The sequence below is a fragment of the Aquarana catesbeiana genome, linkage group LG07, assembly GCF_042186555.1.
Source record: "Aquarana catesbeiana isolate 2022-GZ linkage group LG07, ASM4218655v1, whole genome shotgun sequence".
Lineage (NCBI taxonomy): Eukaryota > Metazoa > Chordata > Amphibia > Anura > Ranidae > Aquarana > Aquarana catesbeiana.
Genome location: NC_133330.1, coordinates 24,050,541 through 24,070,431, shown reverse-complemented (window position 1 = coordinate 24,070,431; position 19,891 = coordinate 24,050,541). Strand labels below are relative to the sequence as shown.

The 19,891-nt window shown below is 44.7% G+C and overlaps 1 protein-coding gene across 2 annotated transcripts in view; it reads right to left on the bottom strand.

Annotated features, from left to right (window-relative positions):
* LOC141102787 (NUAK family SNF1-like kinase 1) overlaps positions 1-19,891 on the bottom strand; it is a 56,929-nt gene that overhangs the window by 11,333 nt on the left and 25,705 nt on the right. For both annotated transcript variants that reach the window (XM_073591782.1, XM_073591783.1), the window contains exons 3-4: positions 15,755-15,906; positions 1,931-1,996 (exon numbers count right to left, since the gene is read on the bottom strand). In XM_073591782.1, the coding sequence (XP_073447883.1) occupies positions 1,931-1,996; positions 15,755-15,906 (218 nt within the window). The remainder of the gene's footprint in view (positions 1-1,930; positions 1,997-15,754; positions 15,907-19,891) is intronic.

The following is a 19,891-nucleotide window of genomic DNA, read 5'->3' as shown; positions in this document are numbered from 1 at the left end:
AAGTTAGTTTTAGGGCAAACAAGCATAACGCATTGCCCAATCTAAAAGATGAGGTTGCGCCGAGTAAATAGATACTCAACATGTCAAACCTTAAAATTGTGTGCGCCTGTAAAAAAGGCACCTTATATTTTCCATAGGCGATGTCAGGTTAGAGATAACAGCACGCGAACCCGGGAAGGAAGACTGGGTGAAGATGAATGCCCTGACAGTGCGCCGCTGGAGGGCTTCCTTCTAAGGTAAGCATTTCATAATGTGCTAGTATGCAAGGCATACTAGCACATTATTGCATTGTGTTGCAGGTTTTTTTTTTTTTTAAAGGATACGGTTTACTACCGCTTTAACAAACAGGCTGTAGCAGCTGGCAGTGTGTGTAGAAAGTCCCCGAAGTGGTTAAAGTAGCCGACATGGACCGCTCAGAGGAACATTTCTTAAGGGGCGCGTTTGAAATTTTTCTAATTAGTTATCATAACATTCAATTTTCTCTTAATCGGTAGAGTATTCATTGTATAAAGATCCAATGAGCAAGTCCACGCATGATTGGAAACAAAATAAGACCACAGGCTAGACATAGACCGTAGCGATGTACGTGGGAAGTTGCCCTGCCGGTCGAGGATTTTCGTACCATTTTAGGTATTCTTGTTTTCAACATGGGACGACAACACGAAAAAATGTCATCCTTCACATCCTTCGCCCGATTTTCTAATAGCGTCTACTAGGCTTTAGATAACTATTTAACCACTTAAGCTCCGGAAGATTTACACCCCCCCCCCCCCCCATGACCAGGCCATTTTTTGCGACACGGCACTTCGTTACTATAACTGACAATTGCGCGGTCGTGCGGCGCTGTACCCAAATAATATTTATGTCCTTTTTTTTCCCCCTGGCAAATAGAGCTTTCTTTTGGTGGTATTTGTGTTTTTCTATTTTTTGCACTATAAACAAAAAAAAAAACGACAATTTTGAAAAAAACAAAAAAAAACAATAATTTCAACTTTCTGCTATAAAAAAAATCTAATAAAAAAAATTGAAAAAAAAAACAAAACATCAATTTAAGACAATATGTATTCTGCTACATGTTTCTGTTAAAAAAAAAAAAAAAAATCCAAAAAAGCGTATATTGATTTGCGCGTCTACGAATATGGGATATTTTTATTCATTTTCTGTCAGAACAGCAATCTACGTTGTTTACATATCATAGCTCGCAACTGTCGCTGATTTCGAGGGACTGTCCCTGATTTCGAGCAATGTCCCTCTTTCCCCCTCATTTGTCCCTCATTTGTCCCTTATTTTGGTCTGATCTGTATAGTTGTATATAAAATGCACTTTTTATCTATCAAAAAGTGTTTCCCATCGCTAAACCTTTCATCTGATTTCTAAATTGCTGCATTTGTAAATTCTAAAAACCAATATAAAGGAATATTAGTGTTAAAAAAAAGCACTTGTGGGTTACCAATCTTGTTTTTTTGTACAATTCTCCTTTAAGGGGGCGTGGCAAGGGGTGTGTCCTATGCCTGCCTACTTTTGCTGATAGGTGTCCCTCATTCCCATCTCAAAAAGTTGGGAGGTTATGACATAGGCAGAGTGCCGTTCTGTGTCTCTGCAGGATGATCGGCGGGTGCCGGTGGACATTGAGTCCGTGGTACCCGCTGATCGGCTCCTGCTGAGCCGCCAGCGGCGTGCATTCGCGCCCCCCTACCAGGAAGAGCCGGATCATGTATATATTTGTAATCTGGCGCGCAGCTGCCACCCTGTAGCAGTGAAAATGCTATAGGGTGGTCAGCAAGGGGTTTAACATGTACATACAGTACAACCCACACCCTTCTACACATCATATGAGAAGCCTCAAACAAGAGCCGGCAGACAATATGAAAACAGAAGGCCACTTTTGCTGCTACAGGCACCGCAGTTTTTTTTCATTCTTCCAACTTACTTTTACATTCAGGTTTTCATCGAGAAGGATATTCTCCAACTTTATATCCCTGTGAACGATTCCGTTCTGGAAAAAAAAGAACAGAAAAAGAAACAGTTAATTTGTATCGCACAAAATAAATTCCTTGCACGCTGCAGGCACAAAGGCCGATTTCACAGGCGATTGACGTTTCTTTTTTCTCGGCCTCTCAACACTCCTCTATGTTAGCCTATGGGGGTTGATTTACTAAAGTCTGTGCACTTTGCGAGTGCAGTTGCTACCGAGCTTAGTAAATGGGATGAGGCATCACTTCACACAGAATATCCAATCACATGCAAGGAAAATTGACAACAAAAAAAAAATGCATTTTTGCCTGCACATGATTGGCTGATGCAAGTCAGCAGAGCTTCCCTTCTTTTACTAAGCTCTGGAAGAAACTGCACTTGCAAAGTGCACAGTCTACTTGTCTTTAGTAGATCAACCTGTAGGTGTCCATGCACACATAGGCATTTACTTTACATGCGTGTAGGAGTAGTAAAAAAAAACAAAAAAACAAATATCAATTGCGTGTCTCAAAGAGGAGCGTTTGGGCTGAAAACACCCGTCCGCACATTAATACGTTCTGATACAAAGTACTTTCTATTGCTCTCAGCCTGTTAGACCAGAAGCCTCCAAACCTTCTAAAGAAAAGGCCAGTTTACTGTCCGTCTGACTTTAGGGGGGCCAGGCTGTCCCCAGTGGGAGTAAACAATGCTCAATGTTTGGTATTAGGGGTTGGGTGTCAGTGGGAGGAATTATGCCCCATTCTTGGTGTCAGTGGAAGGAATAGTGTCCCATCATTGGTATCAGTGGAAGGAATAGTGCCCCATCATTGGTGTCAGTGGGAGGAAAAGTGCCCCATCATTGGTATCAGTGGGAGGAAAAGTGCCCCATTGTTGGTATCAGTGGGAGGAAAAGTGCCCTATCATTGTTATCAGTGGGATGAATAGTGCCCCATCATTGGTATCAGTGGGATGAATAGTGCCCCATCATTGGTATCAGTGGAAGGAATAGTGCAGCATTGTTGTTGTCAGTTTGAGGAATAGTGGCCCATTGTTGGTTTCAGTGGGAGGAATAGGGCCCCATCATTGGTATCAGTGGGGGGAATAGTGCAGCATTGTTGGTGTCAGTGGAAGGAATAGTGCCCCATCATTGATATCAGTGGAAGGAATAGTGCCCCATCATTGGTGTCAATGGGAGGAATAGTGCCACATCATTGGTATCAGTGGAAGGAATAGTGCCCCATCATTGATATCAGTGAAAGGAATAGTGCCCCATCATTGGTGTCAATGGGAGGAATAGTGCATACCTCCCAACTTTTTGAGATGGGAATGAGGGATACCTATTAGCAAAAGTATGTAGGTATAGGACACGCCCCCTGTCATGCCCCCTTAAAGGAGAATTATACAAAAAAAAGATTAATTAAACCCACAAGTTTTTTTTTTTACCACTACTATTCCCGTTATATTGGCTTTTGAAATTTACAAATGCAGCCATTTAGAAATTGGATGAAAGGTTTAGCGCTGGGAAACACTTTTTGAAAGATAGTTAATTTTATATACTATACTATATATATATAACTATATAGATCAGACCAAAATGAGGGACAAATGAGGAGGAATGAGGGACAGAGGGACATTGCTCCAAATCAGGGACAGTTGGGAGCTATGATAGCGCCCCGTTGTTGGTGTCAGTGGCAGGAATAATGCCTCAGGGGCCAGATAAAGGCAAGCAAAGGGCCACAGTTTGGAGACCACTCTGTTAGAGGGTGGCTATGTTTGTTCTTCATGGCCCCACTGTTATGTAGGAATATAGCTGCCACTCGATCCCAAGATTGTCCATGAAATCTGGGATTTGTAGTGTGCATAGAGCAGTGTACATGACCACCACCAATGTGCATCGCTTGTTCTAAACTAATGGAAGTGTGGGGGAGGGGGAAGTAGAGGTTCTGGAGCTCACAAAGGATGTTACAAGGAAACACAAAGACACAACATGGAGTGATTTAACAAAAAATCGATTTCAGGGCCATGAAGTGGATGAGTATAGTTTGTTTTTGGAGAATAAGGATATCATTTAATGTCACTTTAACCTTCTTTGACATCTCCGACATAAAGTCGCACAGGTAATCCCTATATTGCTTATTGTTACATTGCGGCACATCATGGCAGACCCGCACACGCTTTGCGGCATTCAATGTTCGCTTTCTGAAGAACGCTTCCTTTCGCTTGCGGTTACTAATAGACTAAACCTGCGCTGTTTGCCGGGTGATTTATTGCCGGCCTCAGAGGTTTACTTTTTATTATTTCCAGTGTCCTCCGCCAGAAATAACAAAGTATTGACTGGAAGGAGAGGAAGCCGGACTACAGAAGTATATCGTACGGGAGATAAACACGCGGCCCAACGCCAGAGGTTACCCAGGAAACTAACATAATGTTTCCCTAGACAGCAACGCGGCGTATCGCTGGCGGGCAAGAGGTCTGTAAAACATCAATATGGGACAAGTTAACAAAAAAAAAAACTGATAATGGCCGCTCTGCTATTGTTCTACAAGAAACACAACACACAAGCTGGAGAGGGTATAATAGGAAAACTATGGGATCTATTTAGAAAAAGAGGAGCTCCAGGCAAGTTGAAATACTCTTAACCACTTCAGCTCCGGGAGATTTACCCCCCCCACACACACACACACACACACACACACATGACCAGGCCATTTTTTGCGATACAGCACTAAGTTACTTTAACTGACAATTTGCTGGGTTTGCTAGGGGTGTGGTTGATTGGTCTACCATTTGATGGTGCCAGCATAGCTCCAGGACCATTTGGCGAAGCCAGCAGCATGACACCAATCATCTTTTTATTAGGGTGGCTTTCTGACCACCACTTCAAGGGTTGAATTCTTCCTTCTGACTGCCTATTTAAAAAGGCATTGTTGCCATTGAACCCTGATGAATTGGTTGCCTTGAGAAAATAATTTTAGGCGTTCTAAAAACTTGTGGGTTTAATGAATCATTTTTTTTTTTGTATAATTCTCCTTTAAGGGGGCATGACAGGGGGTGTGTCCATACCTACATACTTTTGCTAATAGGTGTCCCTCATTCCCATCTCAAAAAGTTGGGAGGTATGCACTATTCCTCCCATTGACACCAACGATGGGGCACTATTCCTGCCACTGATATCAATGATGGGACACTATTCCTTCCACTGACACCAACAATGCTGCACTAATTCTCATTCTCCATAATGTTGCTTGAAGTACAGCTACACTTTTATATACCCCCCTCCCCTCCAACAGCTGTTGACTTCCTAAGGCAGGCCATAGACTATGCAAACTTCTTTCCTGCATCCACGGTTTGCAGGAATGAAATTGCATGATTCCCCATTAACACAGACAGTGCTGACAGGGGAATCCTTCCTGCTGACACAATGTGTTCTCCCGGAGGAAGCTGTCCCCGCCGGGAAGAAAACAGTGATTATTGCTATAGTGGCTATAGCAGCCGCTAGCGATGATCGCAAGTAAATCCAGATAGCTGATTGTACCCAAGTTGATCGATCAATCAACTTGGTACATTCAATCTGCCCATACGCGGTTTGAATATCCTTGAATTCCTGCTGAAACGGCCAAGATTTGAACGGCTGTATGGCCGGCCTTAGTTTCAGAGCGGTGGCTGTCTCCTCTTGTAATGCCGTGTACACACGGGCGGACTTTTCGGCATCAAAGGTCCGACGGTCTTTCCGACAGACTTTCGACTGACTTTTGACGGACTTTCGAACGAACGGACTTGCCTACACACGATCACACCAAAGTCCGACGGATTCATACGTGATGACGTACGACCGGACTAAAATAAGGAAGTTGACAGCCAGTAGCCAATAGCTGCCCTAGCGTCGGTTTTCGTCCGTCGGACTGGCATACAGATGAGCGGACTTTTCGACCGGACTTGAGTCCGTCGGAAAGATTTGAAACATGTTCCAAATCTAAAGTCCGTCTGATTTTCGACAGAAAAAGTCCGCTGCAGGTCCGATGAAGCCCACACACGGGATTCCTCCCGTTGGACCAGTCCGGTCGAAAAGTCCGCCTGTGTGTACACAGCATTAGATTCTGGCCACACTGGAGCGTTCCCATAGGCTTATATGGGTTGTATATACCAGGACTGGGTATATACTGTAAGCCCTAGGGGCTCAAACAGAGAAAAGGGGAGTAAAAGGGAGGAAATTCACTGCTCTGGCTTATTCACTTGCAATTTTAAAGTTGATCTGTGGGCACATCCAAAATGTTCTGCCTGGAGTGCTTATATTCACCGCTATGAATGGTTGTCGTCATCAAGAAACTTCCCTTTATTTCATTGTCTTCCTCTGCCGTCATATCACAATTATCTTTTGAGCTGTCAGCTGTAATAAAGTCTTTATTCTTAACCATCTCATAAATCATCGTATCCCGCAAACTGGCTCCATCAACAAAAATTCTAACCTAAGGAGATTCCTTTATTCCTAGGAGCTCCGTGTAATAGGCTTCCCATTGTTCTTTTGAACTTTCCACCTTAGACATGGGCCATTCACTTCAACTGACTCCAACGTTTATCTCCCTAAAGTTTACCAATTCCACGCTTCCAGTAAATTCCAAAGAAATTGGAACTCCTTTTAGGGCTGGTTTCCATTTACTATTCTTTAAAACGATCATAAGTGGATCATAAAATAGCGCATTAATGGACGGACCTCACAAACTTGGCAAGGACAGATGGTAGTGATCATCGTGATAGTAGAGGTGGAAGACATGTTTGGTTTGAAGCCCAACTCCAGACAAAATGTTTTTGTTCTGGGCAGATTGACCTTCTCCCAGGTTTTTGCCTTTCTCCTGGAAAATTACTCTCACATTACTCTCAGAAAATGTGGTGGGAAATGTCTCCAATGGGGACACAGAATGCACCAAAAGACTTTTTCTCAGTAAAAAGGGGAAGGGATTAGAACCTCTAAGTACTGTGACTTGTTCTGTCTTTACCCTGTGACAACAACTTTTGTGTGGGGTCACAGACAGCTATAAAAGTATCTGGTGTTCTGAAGCAAAATAAATATATTTTTTACTGGAGTTGGGTTGGGAGATTAATCCACCAATGCTCACTGCCCAAGGAGCCCCTAGCACCCCCAGGAGGAGCCCAAGTTGAGAAAAACTGGGTTGAAGCTTAAACTCTAGTGTCTAGAGTCTTCAAAGGATATATGTAGTCATAGGGTGATTCCACCCCACTTAAATGCCCCATACAACTGACATATTTAAAAGTTTTAAGTGGTCCAGCCCGTTAAATTGGACCTGAAGTCAAAACTTTATTTTGGTTAGAACATGGCAGAGGTGGACAATTATTATGGAGTTAACAATTAATATGGAGTTCAATCCAAAAACAAGCAGGATTTTTTTAGGAACCAGTTTCATGGACAACAACATTGGCTACCTGGCTCCTGGGATTTGTCCATCCCTGGAGTTTTTTTTGCAATCTCTGTCCCATTGGGGATGGTTTTCCTCCACCCTTTTTCCTGTTGGAACAACAAAAAGTGATTGGAAACCTCTCCAAAGTGAAGGAAATCCCCTCTTAGAAAGTTGTCAGTGGAACAAGTGTCTCCATTGGAAGGTTTCCATTCCTCTACTGATGACAGCTGAAAATGTTTGATTTCCCCCCACTTTCAGTTTTGGTGACAATGGTTACTCTGACCAATAAAGAGGATAAATCCAACTAACAGGGGTCATAAACAGCAATACAAACCTGGTCGGGGTTCTAACCCTTACTGCTCAATGTAAAACCAAAAACAAATTTAGGATTTAGATGAACTTTAATAATACAAAATTAAAACACTAGTAAACTGCAGTGGGTCCATTGATTTAGCTTCCACAAAAAGGAAAAATGTCAATCTCTGCCAAAAATGCGTCAGTAAAGTTATTTTCATTTACTCTCACACAGGAAGACTAACCGTGTTTCACTAGAACTATAAAAATAACGCAGGGGAAAGTGGATGTAGTTGAAACTTAAGTGCGTAGAAGTATGTTGTGCATTAAAAGCACACAAACAATTTATTCTGTTTTAGGAAGAGCGATGTCAGCTTTGAGCTGGTTTTCTTCTGAGATAGAGCTGTGATTCTTAAAAGATAGAAGAAAGGAAGATCTTACGAAGAACAGTGATAACTATAACCTTTGGATTACTCTACCCAACAGTGCAAGAAACTGTAAAAAAAATCCTCTTAATGCAGTGTGTTCCCATTTATTACTGGTAAGGTTACACAAATGATGCCTACCAGAGTTAAAAGTTCTGAATTTCCTTTAGAAAGATCCTGATGTCTACAGTATTTGACCATCTCCCGTAGCATGTCTGTAGTCTCTGACCATCTCCTGTAGCATATCTACAGTATTTGACCATCTCCAGTAGTATGTTGGTAGTCTTTGACCATCTTCTATGGCATGTCTGTAGTCTCCTGTAGCATGTCAGCAGTCTTTAACAATCAACCATAGCATGTCCGCAGTCTTTGACTATCTCCTGTAGCATGTCTGTGGTCTTTGACCATCTCCTGTAGCATATCGGTAGTCTTTGGCCATCTCCTGTAGCATGTCTACAGTCTTTGACCATCTCCAGTAGTATGTCGGTAGTCTTTGACCATCTCCTATGGCATGTCTTCAGTCTTTAACAATCCCCCATAGCATGTCCGCAGTCTTTGACCATCTCCTGTAGCATGTCAGCAGTCTTTAACAATCAACCATAGCATGTCCGCAGTCTTTGACTATCTCCTGTAGCATGTCTGTGGTCTTTGACCATCTCCTGTAGCATATCGGTAGTCTTTGGCCATCTCCTGTAGCATGTCTACAGTCTTTGACCATCTCCTGTAGCATGTCCAAAGTCTTTGATAATCTCCTGGGGCACAACCGTAGTCTTTGCATTACACTGTACATCATGTACTGCCCTTTTGGTGATATTAGGGGCCACACTTGAGGCCCCATTGATCGAGTAAGTTGACCACCAACTGCTTTGAAAGTATTATTGCACAGTAGATGTTTTTCACTTGCTTTGACTGCTTAAAATTTAGGTTTGGGAGACTTGAATTTACAAGTGAAGCAATGCCTTGAACACTGGCTACCTCTTCTTGGTCGTTCTGCAAGTGCCTACTGCCTCATCATTGAGAGAAACGGCTTCTTAATCTGCTGAAGAGAATCAGTATGGTGTAGACACCGTTGACGCTGAGTTAATCTCTGCGGAGACAGCCAATTGCAAATTCCTTTCCTGCTGAGTCCTGAAATAAACTTCATACCCCGGCCATATCGTATAAATATCCTAAGCAGCGCATATGTACATTCTATACCACTGAATCACAGGTCAATATTTACTTTTCAAACCACCGGCGGTCCTAACAAGGATGTCTGTTCTATAACACCAGATATTTCTGTGTATATTAAACACTGATCAATGGATAAATACATTACATTTTAAGCCTTGACACTTCCTCCGCTGCCAAGTCCCGTCTCTTTCTCGCCCTCTCTGGATATTACAGATCTCTGCTAGGAATATTTTTTTATAATCAGATGGCCACACAGCATTTTCCGGTTTAATATTTCAACAACTCCTTGAGGTCCAGAAGGTTTCCTTTATATATGGGCTGATTGCCTTTAATAGTGATCTGGAGGCGTTTTGGATTTGCCGAGATGTGTTTGCTCCTCACCTTCATAATGCGATAAATGGTGATAGGATCACGAGGGTTAAAAACACCCACCAGGTTAGTGTACATAAAATAGTCCAATATAAAGTCCCTTGAAATATATGTCCGAAAAAATGTTCATTGCACTTGTGGCAGCTGACCTGAGGGTAGAAGCAAGCTCTGTCAATAGGTGTAGTATTAAAACATTTTCATCTATTTAAATCATAATTGGCAACTCCCATAATAATGTAACAAAAGCTCGCTCTTCAAATAAAGGTAACCGCTTTCATCCCCGTTAGTACACGTCCTGCTGTGGACACTCTAAAGCTGTCAATACCCCAGGCTATGGACACTGACAGGGAGCTCAGGTGCATCTGGAACCAAGCTGGAATGCACAGACAGCTCAGGGCAGAGGTGACATCATGATGGGACGGAAGAGGTGTAGCTACGCGTTTCAGAGCATGCCCGCTCCTTTCTCATTCCAGAGAAAGGAGCGCACATGCTCAGAAATGCGTAGCCTCGCTTCCTCCATCCCATCAAACATCACCTCCGCCCTGCACTGCCTGTGCACTCCAGCTTGGTTCCAGATGAATCGTGGCTCCCCAACGGTGTCCAAAGCCTGGGGTATTGAGCCGACAACTGCAGAGTGTTCACAGCAGGACGTGTACTAAGCTGATTGAAGAGTGAGCTTTTGTTACATATTACGTGAGTTGCCAACTGTGATTTAAATAAATGAAAATATTTTATTACTACACTTAGTTGGTGCTCCCCTCTTTTCCCTATTCCTCATCTTCATGATAAAAAAGAAAGATACATTCTAGCAATTACGTCTACAGGCAGGTTGCTTTCAGGTACATTCTGCCTGGGTTGAACATCAGTTTGAGGTGCCTCTCAGATCATTCAGATGTGCATTTGACTTGCCTTGGACCTCCTTCTAAGCTTTGTCAACCTTCTTTATGCCATTTGTGCATTTCTATTGACTTATATAGGGAGATAAACTGTTCTGGTGGTATCAAAAGCCCATTGACAGAGGTCCACCTTTCTATATTTAGGGTGTAATATGAAATACGGTCACAGTTCATAGCCACAAATATTTATTCGCTATTAAAACACACCTGGGTGGACTCTGAGCGCTTTCTCTGAGCCCCAAGCCCACCTAATTTTCAAGCCTATTAGAGCCTCTGGCTCTAATCAGGTGCTTTAACAAAACACCCACCTCCCATTGGAATCCATGCATCCGGTGTCCTGAAAGGGGCCGGACGCATGGATAAGGGGGGCGGCGCCCGTGCGCCCTAATGCACAGGCCCCCCTGATGGCATCCCAGTCTTAGTCCGTAGGGTTCAATATTGATTTGGCACACCCTTTGCAGCAATAACAGCTTCAACTCTTCTGGGAAGGCTGTCCACAAGGTTTAGGAGTGTGTCTATGGGAATGTTTGACCATTCTTCCAGAAGCGTATTTGTGAGGTCAGGCACTGATGTGGGTGAGAAGGCCTGGCTCGCAGTCTCCGCTTCAATTCATCCCAAAGGTGTTCTATTGGGTTGAAGTCATTACTCTGTGCAGGCCAGTCAAGTTCCTCCACCCCAAACTCTCTCATCCATGTCTTTAAGGACCTTGCTTTGTGCACTGCTGAGTAGTCATGTTGGAACAGGAAGGGGCCATCCCCAAACTGTTGCCACAAAGTTGGAGGCATGAAATTGTCCAAAATGTTTTGGTATCACTGGAACTAAGGGGCCAAGCCCAACCCCTGAAAAACAACCACCACACCATAATCCCCCCTCCACTAAATGGTTTGGAAGCAAGGTCCATAAAGACATGGATGAGCAAGTTTGGGGTGGAGGAACTTAACTGACCTACACAGAGCCCTGACCTCAACCCGATAGAACACCTTTGGGATGAATTAGAGCGGAGACAGCGAGCCAGGCCTTCTCGTCCAACATCAGTGCCTGATCTCACAAATGCGCTTCTGGAAGAATGGTCAAACATTCCCATAAACACACTCCTAAACCTTGTGGACGGCCTTCCCAGAAGAGTTGAAGCTGTTATAGCTGCAAAGGGTGGGCCAACTCAATATTGAACCCTACGGACTAAGACTGGGATGCCTTTAAAGTTCATGTGTGTGTAGAGGCAGGCGTCCCAATACTTTTGGTAATACAGTGTAAATGTGGATATTTATTTGGTGGTTCGCAATCGTGGAGATCTTGTTCCTGCAGCCTGGGGAGGACGGAAACTCTGAGCCTGCAGCAGAGTGCAACTTTGTTGATTACACTTATGGGATTTTGATTGGCTGCTATAGAAAACTGCTTATAAGTTAAAATTATAAAAAAATGTTAACAGAAACAAAGCGCCGTAAGAGATGCGAACGTATAGAATAACACTATAAGGGTGCATACATAGGTTGGATCATGTTGGATGTGTTCTCAGACGACCCCATGGAAGGATGTGGTCATTTAATAAAAGCAGCTGATGTGATGACCACAGGTCAGCGGAGAAATGGTTTTATTATTTAGGAAAGACTCGGCACGTGTTAGAGGTTTACCGATGGCGTGCCGTCATCTTTAGCAATGTGAGTCTTGGCAAATCCACAGGGCTCCCATCAGGATGGAGAATCAGAGAGCAGCCACATTGGGCTGAACCCGTAGTTTGCTACTTATTCAATAATTGGGGGTTTTGGAGGGGTAATACATGGGGGCTGAATGACCAGAATTCCCTGCTTTGCAGCAGAGCTGAACTCTAGATGTATAAGGCCTCATGCACACGGATGTTTTTACAGCTGCTTTTTTTGAGCGTTTTTTGCAGCTTAAAGACGCCTGTCTATGTTAGTCTATGGCTTCATGCCTACCTAGGCGTTTTTGAGCTCCAAATGGCATAGGCGTTTTTAAGCTGTAAAAAAAACCCAGGACCAGTGCGTTCCGTGGCACGACGCTAGAGCTGTAGAAACGTGGAAAAACGCGCGAAAGCGCTCAAAACCGCTGATGCGGCGTTTTTGAGCTCCGACGTTTGTTTGCTGCAAAGGGAGTGCATATAGCTGAGAGATGTGTTTTTCTTTAAAAACGCTACTTAACGCCAACGCTAAAAAACGTGCAAAAACGCGTTTTTAACGCCGCTTTTTCCAGGTGTCGGACCTAGCTTTACAGCACGTTTTTTAAAACGTCCATGTGCATGAGGCCTTCAAGACATGAATGAATGCAGCTCTATAATTCTTAATAAATCATTACGTATATTTTTTAAATACAGGCAGAGTACCTGAATATGACCTGGTATCAGCCTCTTCCATTCCCTGTACAGCAGAGCTGGTGTGCGAGAGGAACAAGCAGCACAAGGAGCCAATGACATAGCTCCCAACTGTCCCTGATTTCGAGGGACTGTCCCTGATTTGGAGCAATGTCCCTCTGTCCCTCTTTCCCCCTCATTTGTCCCTCATTTTTGTCTGATCTATATAGATGTATATAAAATGCACTTTTTATCTTTCAAAAAGTGTTTCCCAGCACTAAACCTTTCATCTGATTTCTAAATTGCTGCATTTGTAAATTCCAAAAGCCAATATAAAGGAATAGAAGTGATAAAAAAGCACTTGTGGGTTTACCCAATCTTGTTTTTTTTTTGTACAATTCTTCTTTAAGGGGGCGTGGCAAGGGGTGTGTCCTATGCCTGCATACTTTTGCTGGTAGGTGTCCCTCATTCCCAAAAAGTTGGGAGGTACGCAATTAGTTAATGTGCTGACAAGGAGCATGTTGATAGGAGAAGAGAGCAGAGTGACAAAGAGATGAGCTCATTACATGGCCGCTCAAACACACTTTTTCCAACGCACGCGTTTCTGAAAATGGTGAGCGGTACGTCAAAAGCACAACAAGCCCCTTCAGAGCGAGTCCAAAGCTTTATTTAGCTCATACAACATAACTACAGAAGAAACATTTTGGAGCCATGCACATGCCTGGAATTATGATGTGAACGCTGGATAAAGCTTTGGACTCGTTCTGGGGATCCTCGGTGTGCTTTTGACATACCTCTCTCATTACAGTGCTACTTCTCTTTTCACTATCCAATCACAGGCGGGGGGGAGGTCAACCTGGGCTCAGAGAAAGTGGGTTAAAAGATGCTGGCCATCAAACTGAGGACATCTACAGGCAGAACAAAGCACTGCAGCGGAAACCTCTGGATTGAAGCAGGCTATTGCAAGTAAAAGAGTTTGGTTACTTTATCTTTTAATGAGCTATTCATTTTTATCTGGTTATTTTTGGCTGCAGTTCTGTTTTGAGCTCTTCTATGGTCGAGCGCAGATTGTTCTGGCCCCCGGTGGTGGTGACAAGGGACTGCAGGGTAAGTGATTGGGGACAGGGTGATATAGAAAGGTACTGGGACATTTTTACTTCAATGCAGAGATTACATTAAGGTAAAAAAAAAAAAAAGAGGTAGCATTTAGTACCACTACCACCAGGGCCGGGACGAGGGGTGGGCAGGAGGGTCAGCTGCCCTGGGCGCACAGGGGATTTTGGAGGGTTGGGCTTAGAATGGGTGATTTGGAGGGAGGGATTTGTACTAGGTGAGTGGATTTCTGTTAGGAAGGAGTTTTTTTTTGGGAGGGGGGCGGGGGGGGGGGGTTTCCTAGTAGGGACGATCGAAAGGATTTGTGCTAGGAAGGTGAATTTGGGGGGAAGGATAAGTGCTAGGAGAGGGGATTTGGGGGAGGGGGATTTGTTCTGGGAGAAGGGGTTTTTGGTGGTGGGGGGGAGAGGATTTATGCTCACAAATTTGAGGGGTAGAGGAATTAGGAGGAGGGACTTGGGGGAGGGGGATTTATTCCGGGAGAGGGTTTTTTTTTGGGGGGGGTTATGGTCAGAAATTTGAGGGGTAGAGGAATTAGGAGGGGGGAGGGGATTTGAGCTGGGAGGGGGATTTGTGCTGGAAGAGGGGAAATTATTTTGGGGGGGAGAATTTGGGCTTGCAAAGGGAATCTATGCTTAGGGGGTAAGTGTGAGGATTAGTGGTCACATTTTTGTGCGAGGGGGGGGGGGATTTTTTGCTGACACATAATGCTCATACATTTTGGGGGAGGGGGATTTGTTCCTGGAGAAGGGGTTTTTGGTGGGGGAGAGGATTTATGCTCAGAAATTTGAGGGATAGAGGAATTAGGAGGGGGGGAGTTGGGGGGAGGGGGATTTATTCCCGGGAGAAGGTTTTTTTTGGGGGGGGGTTTATGGTCAGAAATTTGAGGGGTAGAGGAATTAGGAGGTGGGAGTTGGGGGAGGGGGATTTATTCCGGGAGAAGTGTTTTTTTTTTGGGGGGGGTTATGGTCAGAAATTTGAGGGGTAGAGGAATTAGGAGGGGGAGAGTTGGGGGAGGGGGATTTATTCCTGGGAGAAGGGTTGTTTTTTGGGGGGGGGGTTATGGTCAGAAATTTGAGGGGTAGAGGAATTAGGAGGTGGGAGTTGGGGGAGGGTGATTTATTCCGGGAGAAGGTTTTTTTGGGGGGGTTATGGTCAGAAATTTGAGGGGTAGAGGAATTAGGAGGGGGGAGTTGGGGGGATTTATGCTGGGAGAGGGTTTTTCTTTTTTGGGGGGGTTATGGTCAGAAATTTGAGGGGTAGAGGAATTAGGAGGGGGGTGTTGGGGGGGATTTAGGCTGGGAGTGGGTTTTTTTTTTGGGGGGGGGTTATGGTCAGAAATTTGAGGGGTTGAGGAATTAGGAGGGGGGATTTATGCTGGGAGAGGGTTTTTTTTTTTGGGGGGGGGGGTTATGGTCAGAAATTTGAGGGGTTGAGGAATTAGGAGGGGGGATTTGGGGGGATTTATGCTGGGAGAGGGGTTTTTTTGGGGGGGGGTTATGGTCAGAAATTTGAGGGGTTGAGGAATTAGATGGGGGGATTTGTGCTGGAAGAGGGGAAATTATTTTGGGGGGAGAATTTTAGCCTGCAAAGGGAATCTATGCTTAGGGGGTAAGTGTGAGGATTGGTGGTCACATTTTTTTGAGGGGGGGGGGATTTTTTGCTGCACATAATGCTTATACATTTTGGGGGAGGGGGTGCCGTTTGGCCTCTTCGCTCGATGACGATGCCCCGGTACTGATTACCGCAACACTAATTGGAACAGTATGCGAATATCTTTATTTATAATCAGTCATTACCACCCCTATTTACCTTATGGCAGCAGTGTACGGCGGACACAATCTGGCGGAAGAATCGACGCGCTTCGCTCTCTGGGATCTGGTGCTTGTTGTTAATGAAGTCGTAGAGCTCTCCATTGCTGGCGTACTCCATGACGATGATAATTTTCTCCGAGCTCTCAAATACTGCGGAATGAATAAAAGAGTTTTTAAAGTAACGCAATAAAGAGAAAATGTTAGAAGTCGCGAAAGTCTGAAGACTGAAAGACAATGCCGGCTTTTTTTTTTTTTACGCCCTTTTTTACATCTGTAAAAATTCCTTGCATTTTCATCCTATTTGGATTTTTTTTTCCCTGTTTACTCCAGCAGAAGATAAGATTTTTTAAAGTGAGCCTCAGGCTCTAATCACGTGCTTAAGAAAAAAAAAAAAAAAAACCCCATTGGAATCCATGTGTCCGGCGCCTGGCATTTAGATTAGGGGGCCGGACGCATGGATTAGAGGGGCGGCCCCTGCACCCCTAATGTACAGACGGCCACTGCTTTATAATCAGTCACAGCAGCTGTCCCCAACCTTTTTGGCACCAGGGACCAGTTTCACAGTAGCCAATTTTCCCCAGGAACCGGGGGGGGGGGGGGTTGAAGGGGATATTCATGGAGTCTGTCCTCAGCCCCTCTTTACATCACAACCTGCACGGACCACGGTCGCTGTTCAGTTACAGCAAACAGTTTTGTTTCCTTTTGGGATAAAGCTTTTACATAAATAAATAAAAGCTGATCATTGTAAGCATCCCTGTCAGTGGTAAATGGTTTATCTCATCCATGTAAACTGATACATTCTTCTGGTGGGTTTGTGCTGTGAAAAACAACAGACTTACTGGCAGGATCACCAGACGAAAAGAGAAGGAAGGAAACCTAAAAAAAAAAAATAAAACTAATGCAGCCACCACATCTAAGAATTGGTAAGCTGCAATAAAATAAATGTTTGCTTTAAGTTTACAAAAAGACAAATGACTAACCCTTTTTGCCTTTAAAATTCAGACTTCGTAAAGGATATGCTGTAACCGACTCGCAAGAGTTTCAACAAGCTTTAATAATCAGTTAACCCGGAGAGGCACCCCCACCCAGACATTCTGGTTTGCCTGTGACGGACTGTGAAATGAAATGTTATACCTCCGCCCCGCGCCGCCATCTGTTTTAGCTGCCACCAATTTGTTCACGGTCTTAAAAACGCGTCTGCGAGGAGAGCGGTATGTGACGGGCGCACGTTCCCGGGGAGGTGATACCATTGTGACTGCGGCTTTTAAAAGCTCACTCTGACATTTATAAGGCTGACTTTACAGAGGATTCATTATATGGCCCTAATAGCCGGATTTATGTGACCCGTGTCTGCCATCGAAAACCCAGGCGAAGGGCGGCACTAAATAATATTTCACAAGCAGGATTTGCCTAGTAAACTACGCTAAAAGGTCTTATATAGGCAGAATATTAAAAAAAAAAAAAAAGCTCAGCGGAATCCTAAAGATAGATCTTACTAGTATACATGTGTTTAAAGCTGAGGTTTAATCCACTTATATTTTGCTTTCTGTTGTTCCTCCCCCCCCCCCCCCCCCCCATCTTATTTTAGACCCAGAGACAGTGGCGGCCCGTCCATTAGGGGGCGCACAGGCACCGCCCCTTCTACCCATGCGTCCGGCCCCCTGATCTACATGCAGGGCGCCGGACCATGGATTCCAATGGAGGGGTTTAAGCACGTCATTAGAGCCGGAGGCTTCAAAAATGGGTGGGCTTGGGGCGCAGAGCACTGCGCTCCGAGCCCACCCAGTTGTGTGACAATAGCCAGTGTGATTAGCATGTGATGAGAGCCAGAGGATTCAAAAAGAATGGGCTTGGCGGGCCGCAGAGACCCGTCACCCACTTGGCCGAAAGGAGAAGCGATCTTATTGGCCGCCTATGAGGAGGATTGAGGAAGAGGGAGAGGAGATGCATGGAGGAAGCCACTGTGATGCCTGCGTAGAGGGTTCTTTACTGTAAGAGCGGCAAGGATGTGGAATTCCCTTCCACAGGCGGGGGGGGGGGGGGGGGGTGTGCATTGATAGCTTCAAGAAACTATTAGATAAGCACCTGCACGACCGTAACAAACAGGGATATACAATGTAATACTGACATATAATCACACACATAGGTTGGACTTGATGGACTTGTGTCTTTTTTCGACCTCACCCTACTATGGTAACTATGTAACTATGCGAGGATGAGACGCAGGGAAGCACTGCCCGATAGATGAGGTAAGGGCATGGCTGGTGACCGCGATCGACCAGGGGGAGGGGGGGTGGATGTTTGGGTCTGGGTGCATTTTTTGCCGCCCCCCCAAAGAAAATATACCACCAGTCGCCACTGGTTGGCAGGAAGGGAACCTGATGGCGGTAAGGGGGTGACACCATGTTTAACCGCACCAGGTGACACCAACCCTAGTCACAATCCAGGGGCAGTGTATAAGGGCGCTCTGAGCATGAGGACCAAGCAGACAGCATCTCTAGAGAGGCAAGGGTCCAATGATATATATCCAACACTGAGGGCTGCACTCAGCAAAGAGGAGCAAACTCTGAAACAAATAAGACAGAAGAGAGAGGCGCCTCTACGTGCAGAATTAGTAGCTGTTTATTTCCCTAAACAAGATTAAAAACACTTACAAAATCTGGCGAATTAAAAAGCATGTAGTCATTGATAATGCAAATGGTCCTGCAGGCGGATGGGTCCCCGGCGTGTAAAGACTCTCACAATTGTGTCCTGTGCTGTACCAAAAACATAGAGCTACCGGTAAGCTGAAGAATGGGTACACACACCGAGTTCATGATGGAGATGGACGGAGATCCCGGAAGTGATGTCAGCAGTGAGAGACGGAAGCCAGCATGAACAGGATGTAGTCATCAGTAAGGGACGCGTTCGGAACATTAGTAAGTTCCTTTTTCAAGACAGGAGCCAGCATGAACAGGATGTAGTCATCAGTAAGGGACGCGTTTCGGAACATTAGTAAGTTCCTTTTTCAACCAAGGTTGAAAAAGGAACTTACTAATGTTCGGAAACGCGTCCCTTACTGATGACTGCATCCTGTTCATGCTGGCTCCCGTCTCTCACTGCTGACATCACTTCCGGGATCTCTGTCCATCATGAACTCGGTGTGTGTACCCATTCATCAGCTTACCTATTTCTGGTAAGCTAACCTTAGGTTGAAAAAGGAACTTACTAATGTTCCGAAACGCGTCCCTTACTGATGACTACATCCTGTTCATGCTGGCCTCCCGTCTCTCACTGCTGACATCACTTCCGGGATCTCCGTCCATCATGAACTCGGTGTGTGTACCCATTCATCAGCTTACGGTTTCTGGTAAGCTAACCTTAGGTTGAAAAAGGAACTTACTAATCTTCGAAACGCGTCCCTTACTGATGACTACATCCTGTTCATGCTGGCTCCCGTCTCTCACTGCTGACATCACTTCCGGGATCTCCGTCCATCATGAACTCGGTGTGTGTACCCATTCATCAGCTTACCGGTTTCTGGTAAGCTAACCTTAGGTTGAAAAAGGAACTTACTAATGTTCCGAAACGCGTCCTTACTGATGACTACATCCGGTTCATGCTGGCTCCCCGTCTCTCACTGCTGACATCACTTCCGGGATCTCCGTCCATCATGAACTCGGTGTGTGTACCCATTCTTCAGCTTACCGGTAGCTCTATGTTTTTGGTACAGCACAGGACACAATTGTGAAGAGTCTTTACATGCCGGGGACCCATCCGCCTGCAGGACCATTTGCATTATCAATGACTACACGCTTTTTAATTCGCCAGATTTGTAAGTGTTTTTAATCTTGTTTGGGGAAATAAACAGCTACTAATTCTGCACACAGAGGCGCCTCTCTCTTCTGTCTTACCAACCCTAGTGACGCCACTGTCAGGGGCCTCCACCAAGCTTGGAGTCCAGTGCTCCACCACCCAAGTTCTGGAATCATTCCGTGTTTGATCATTGAATCTGTACAACACAGTATATAAAACTAAGCAAAAAGGGTTTTGGAATTTAAAGTAAGCTTTTTTTTGCATTCCTCTTCTAATCCTCGTATTAAACTGACACACAATTAGAGATAGAATTACCAGCAAAAATGTATATATCTTTCTG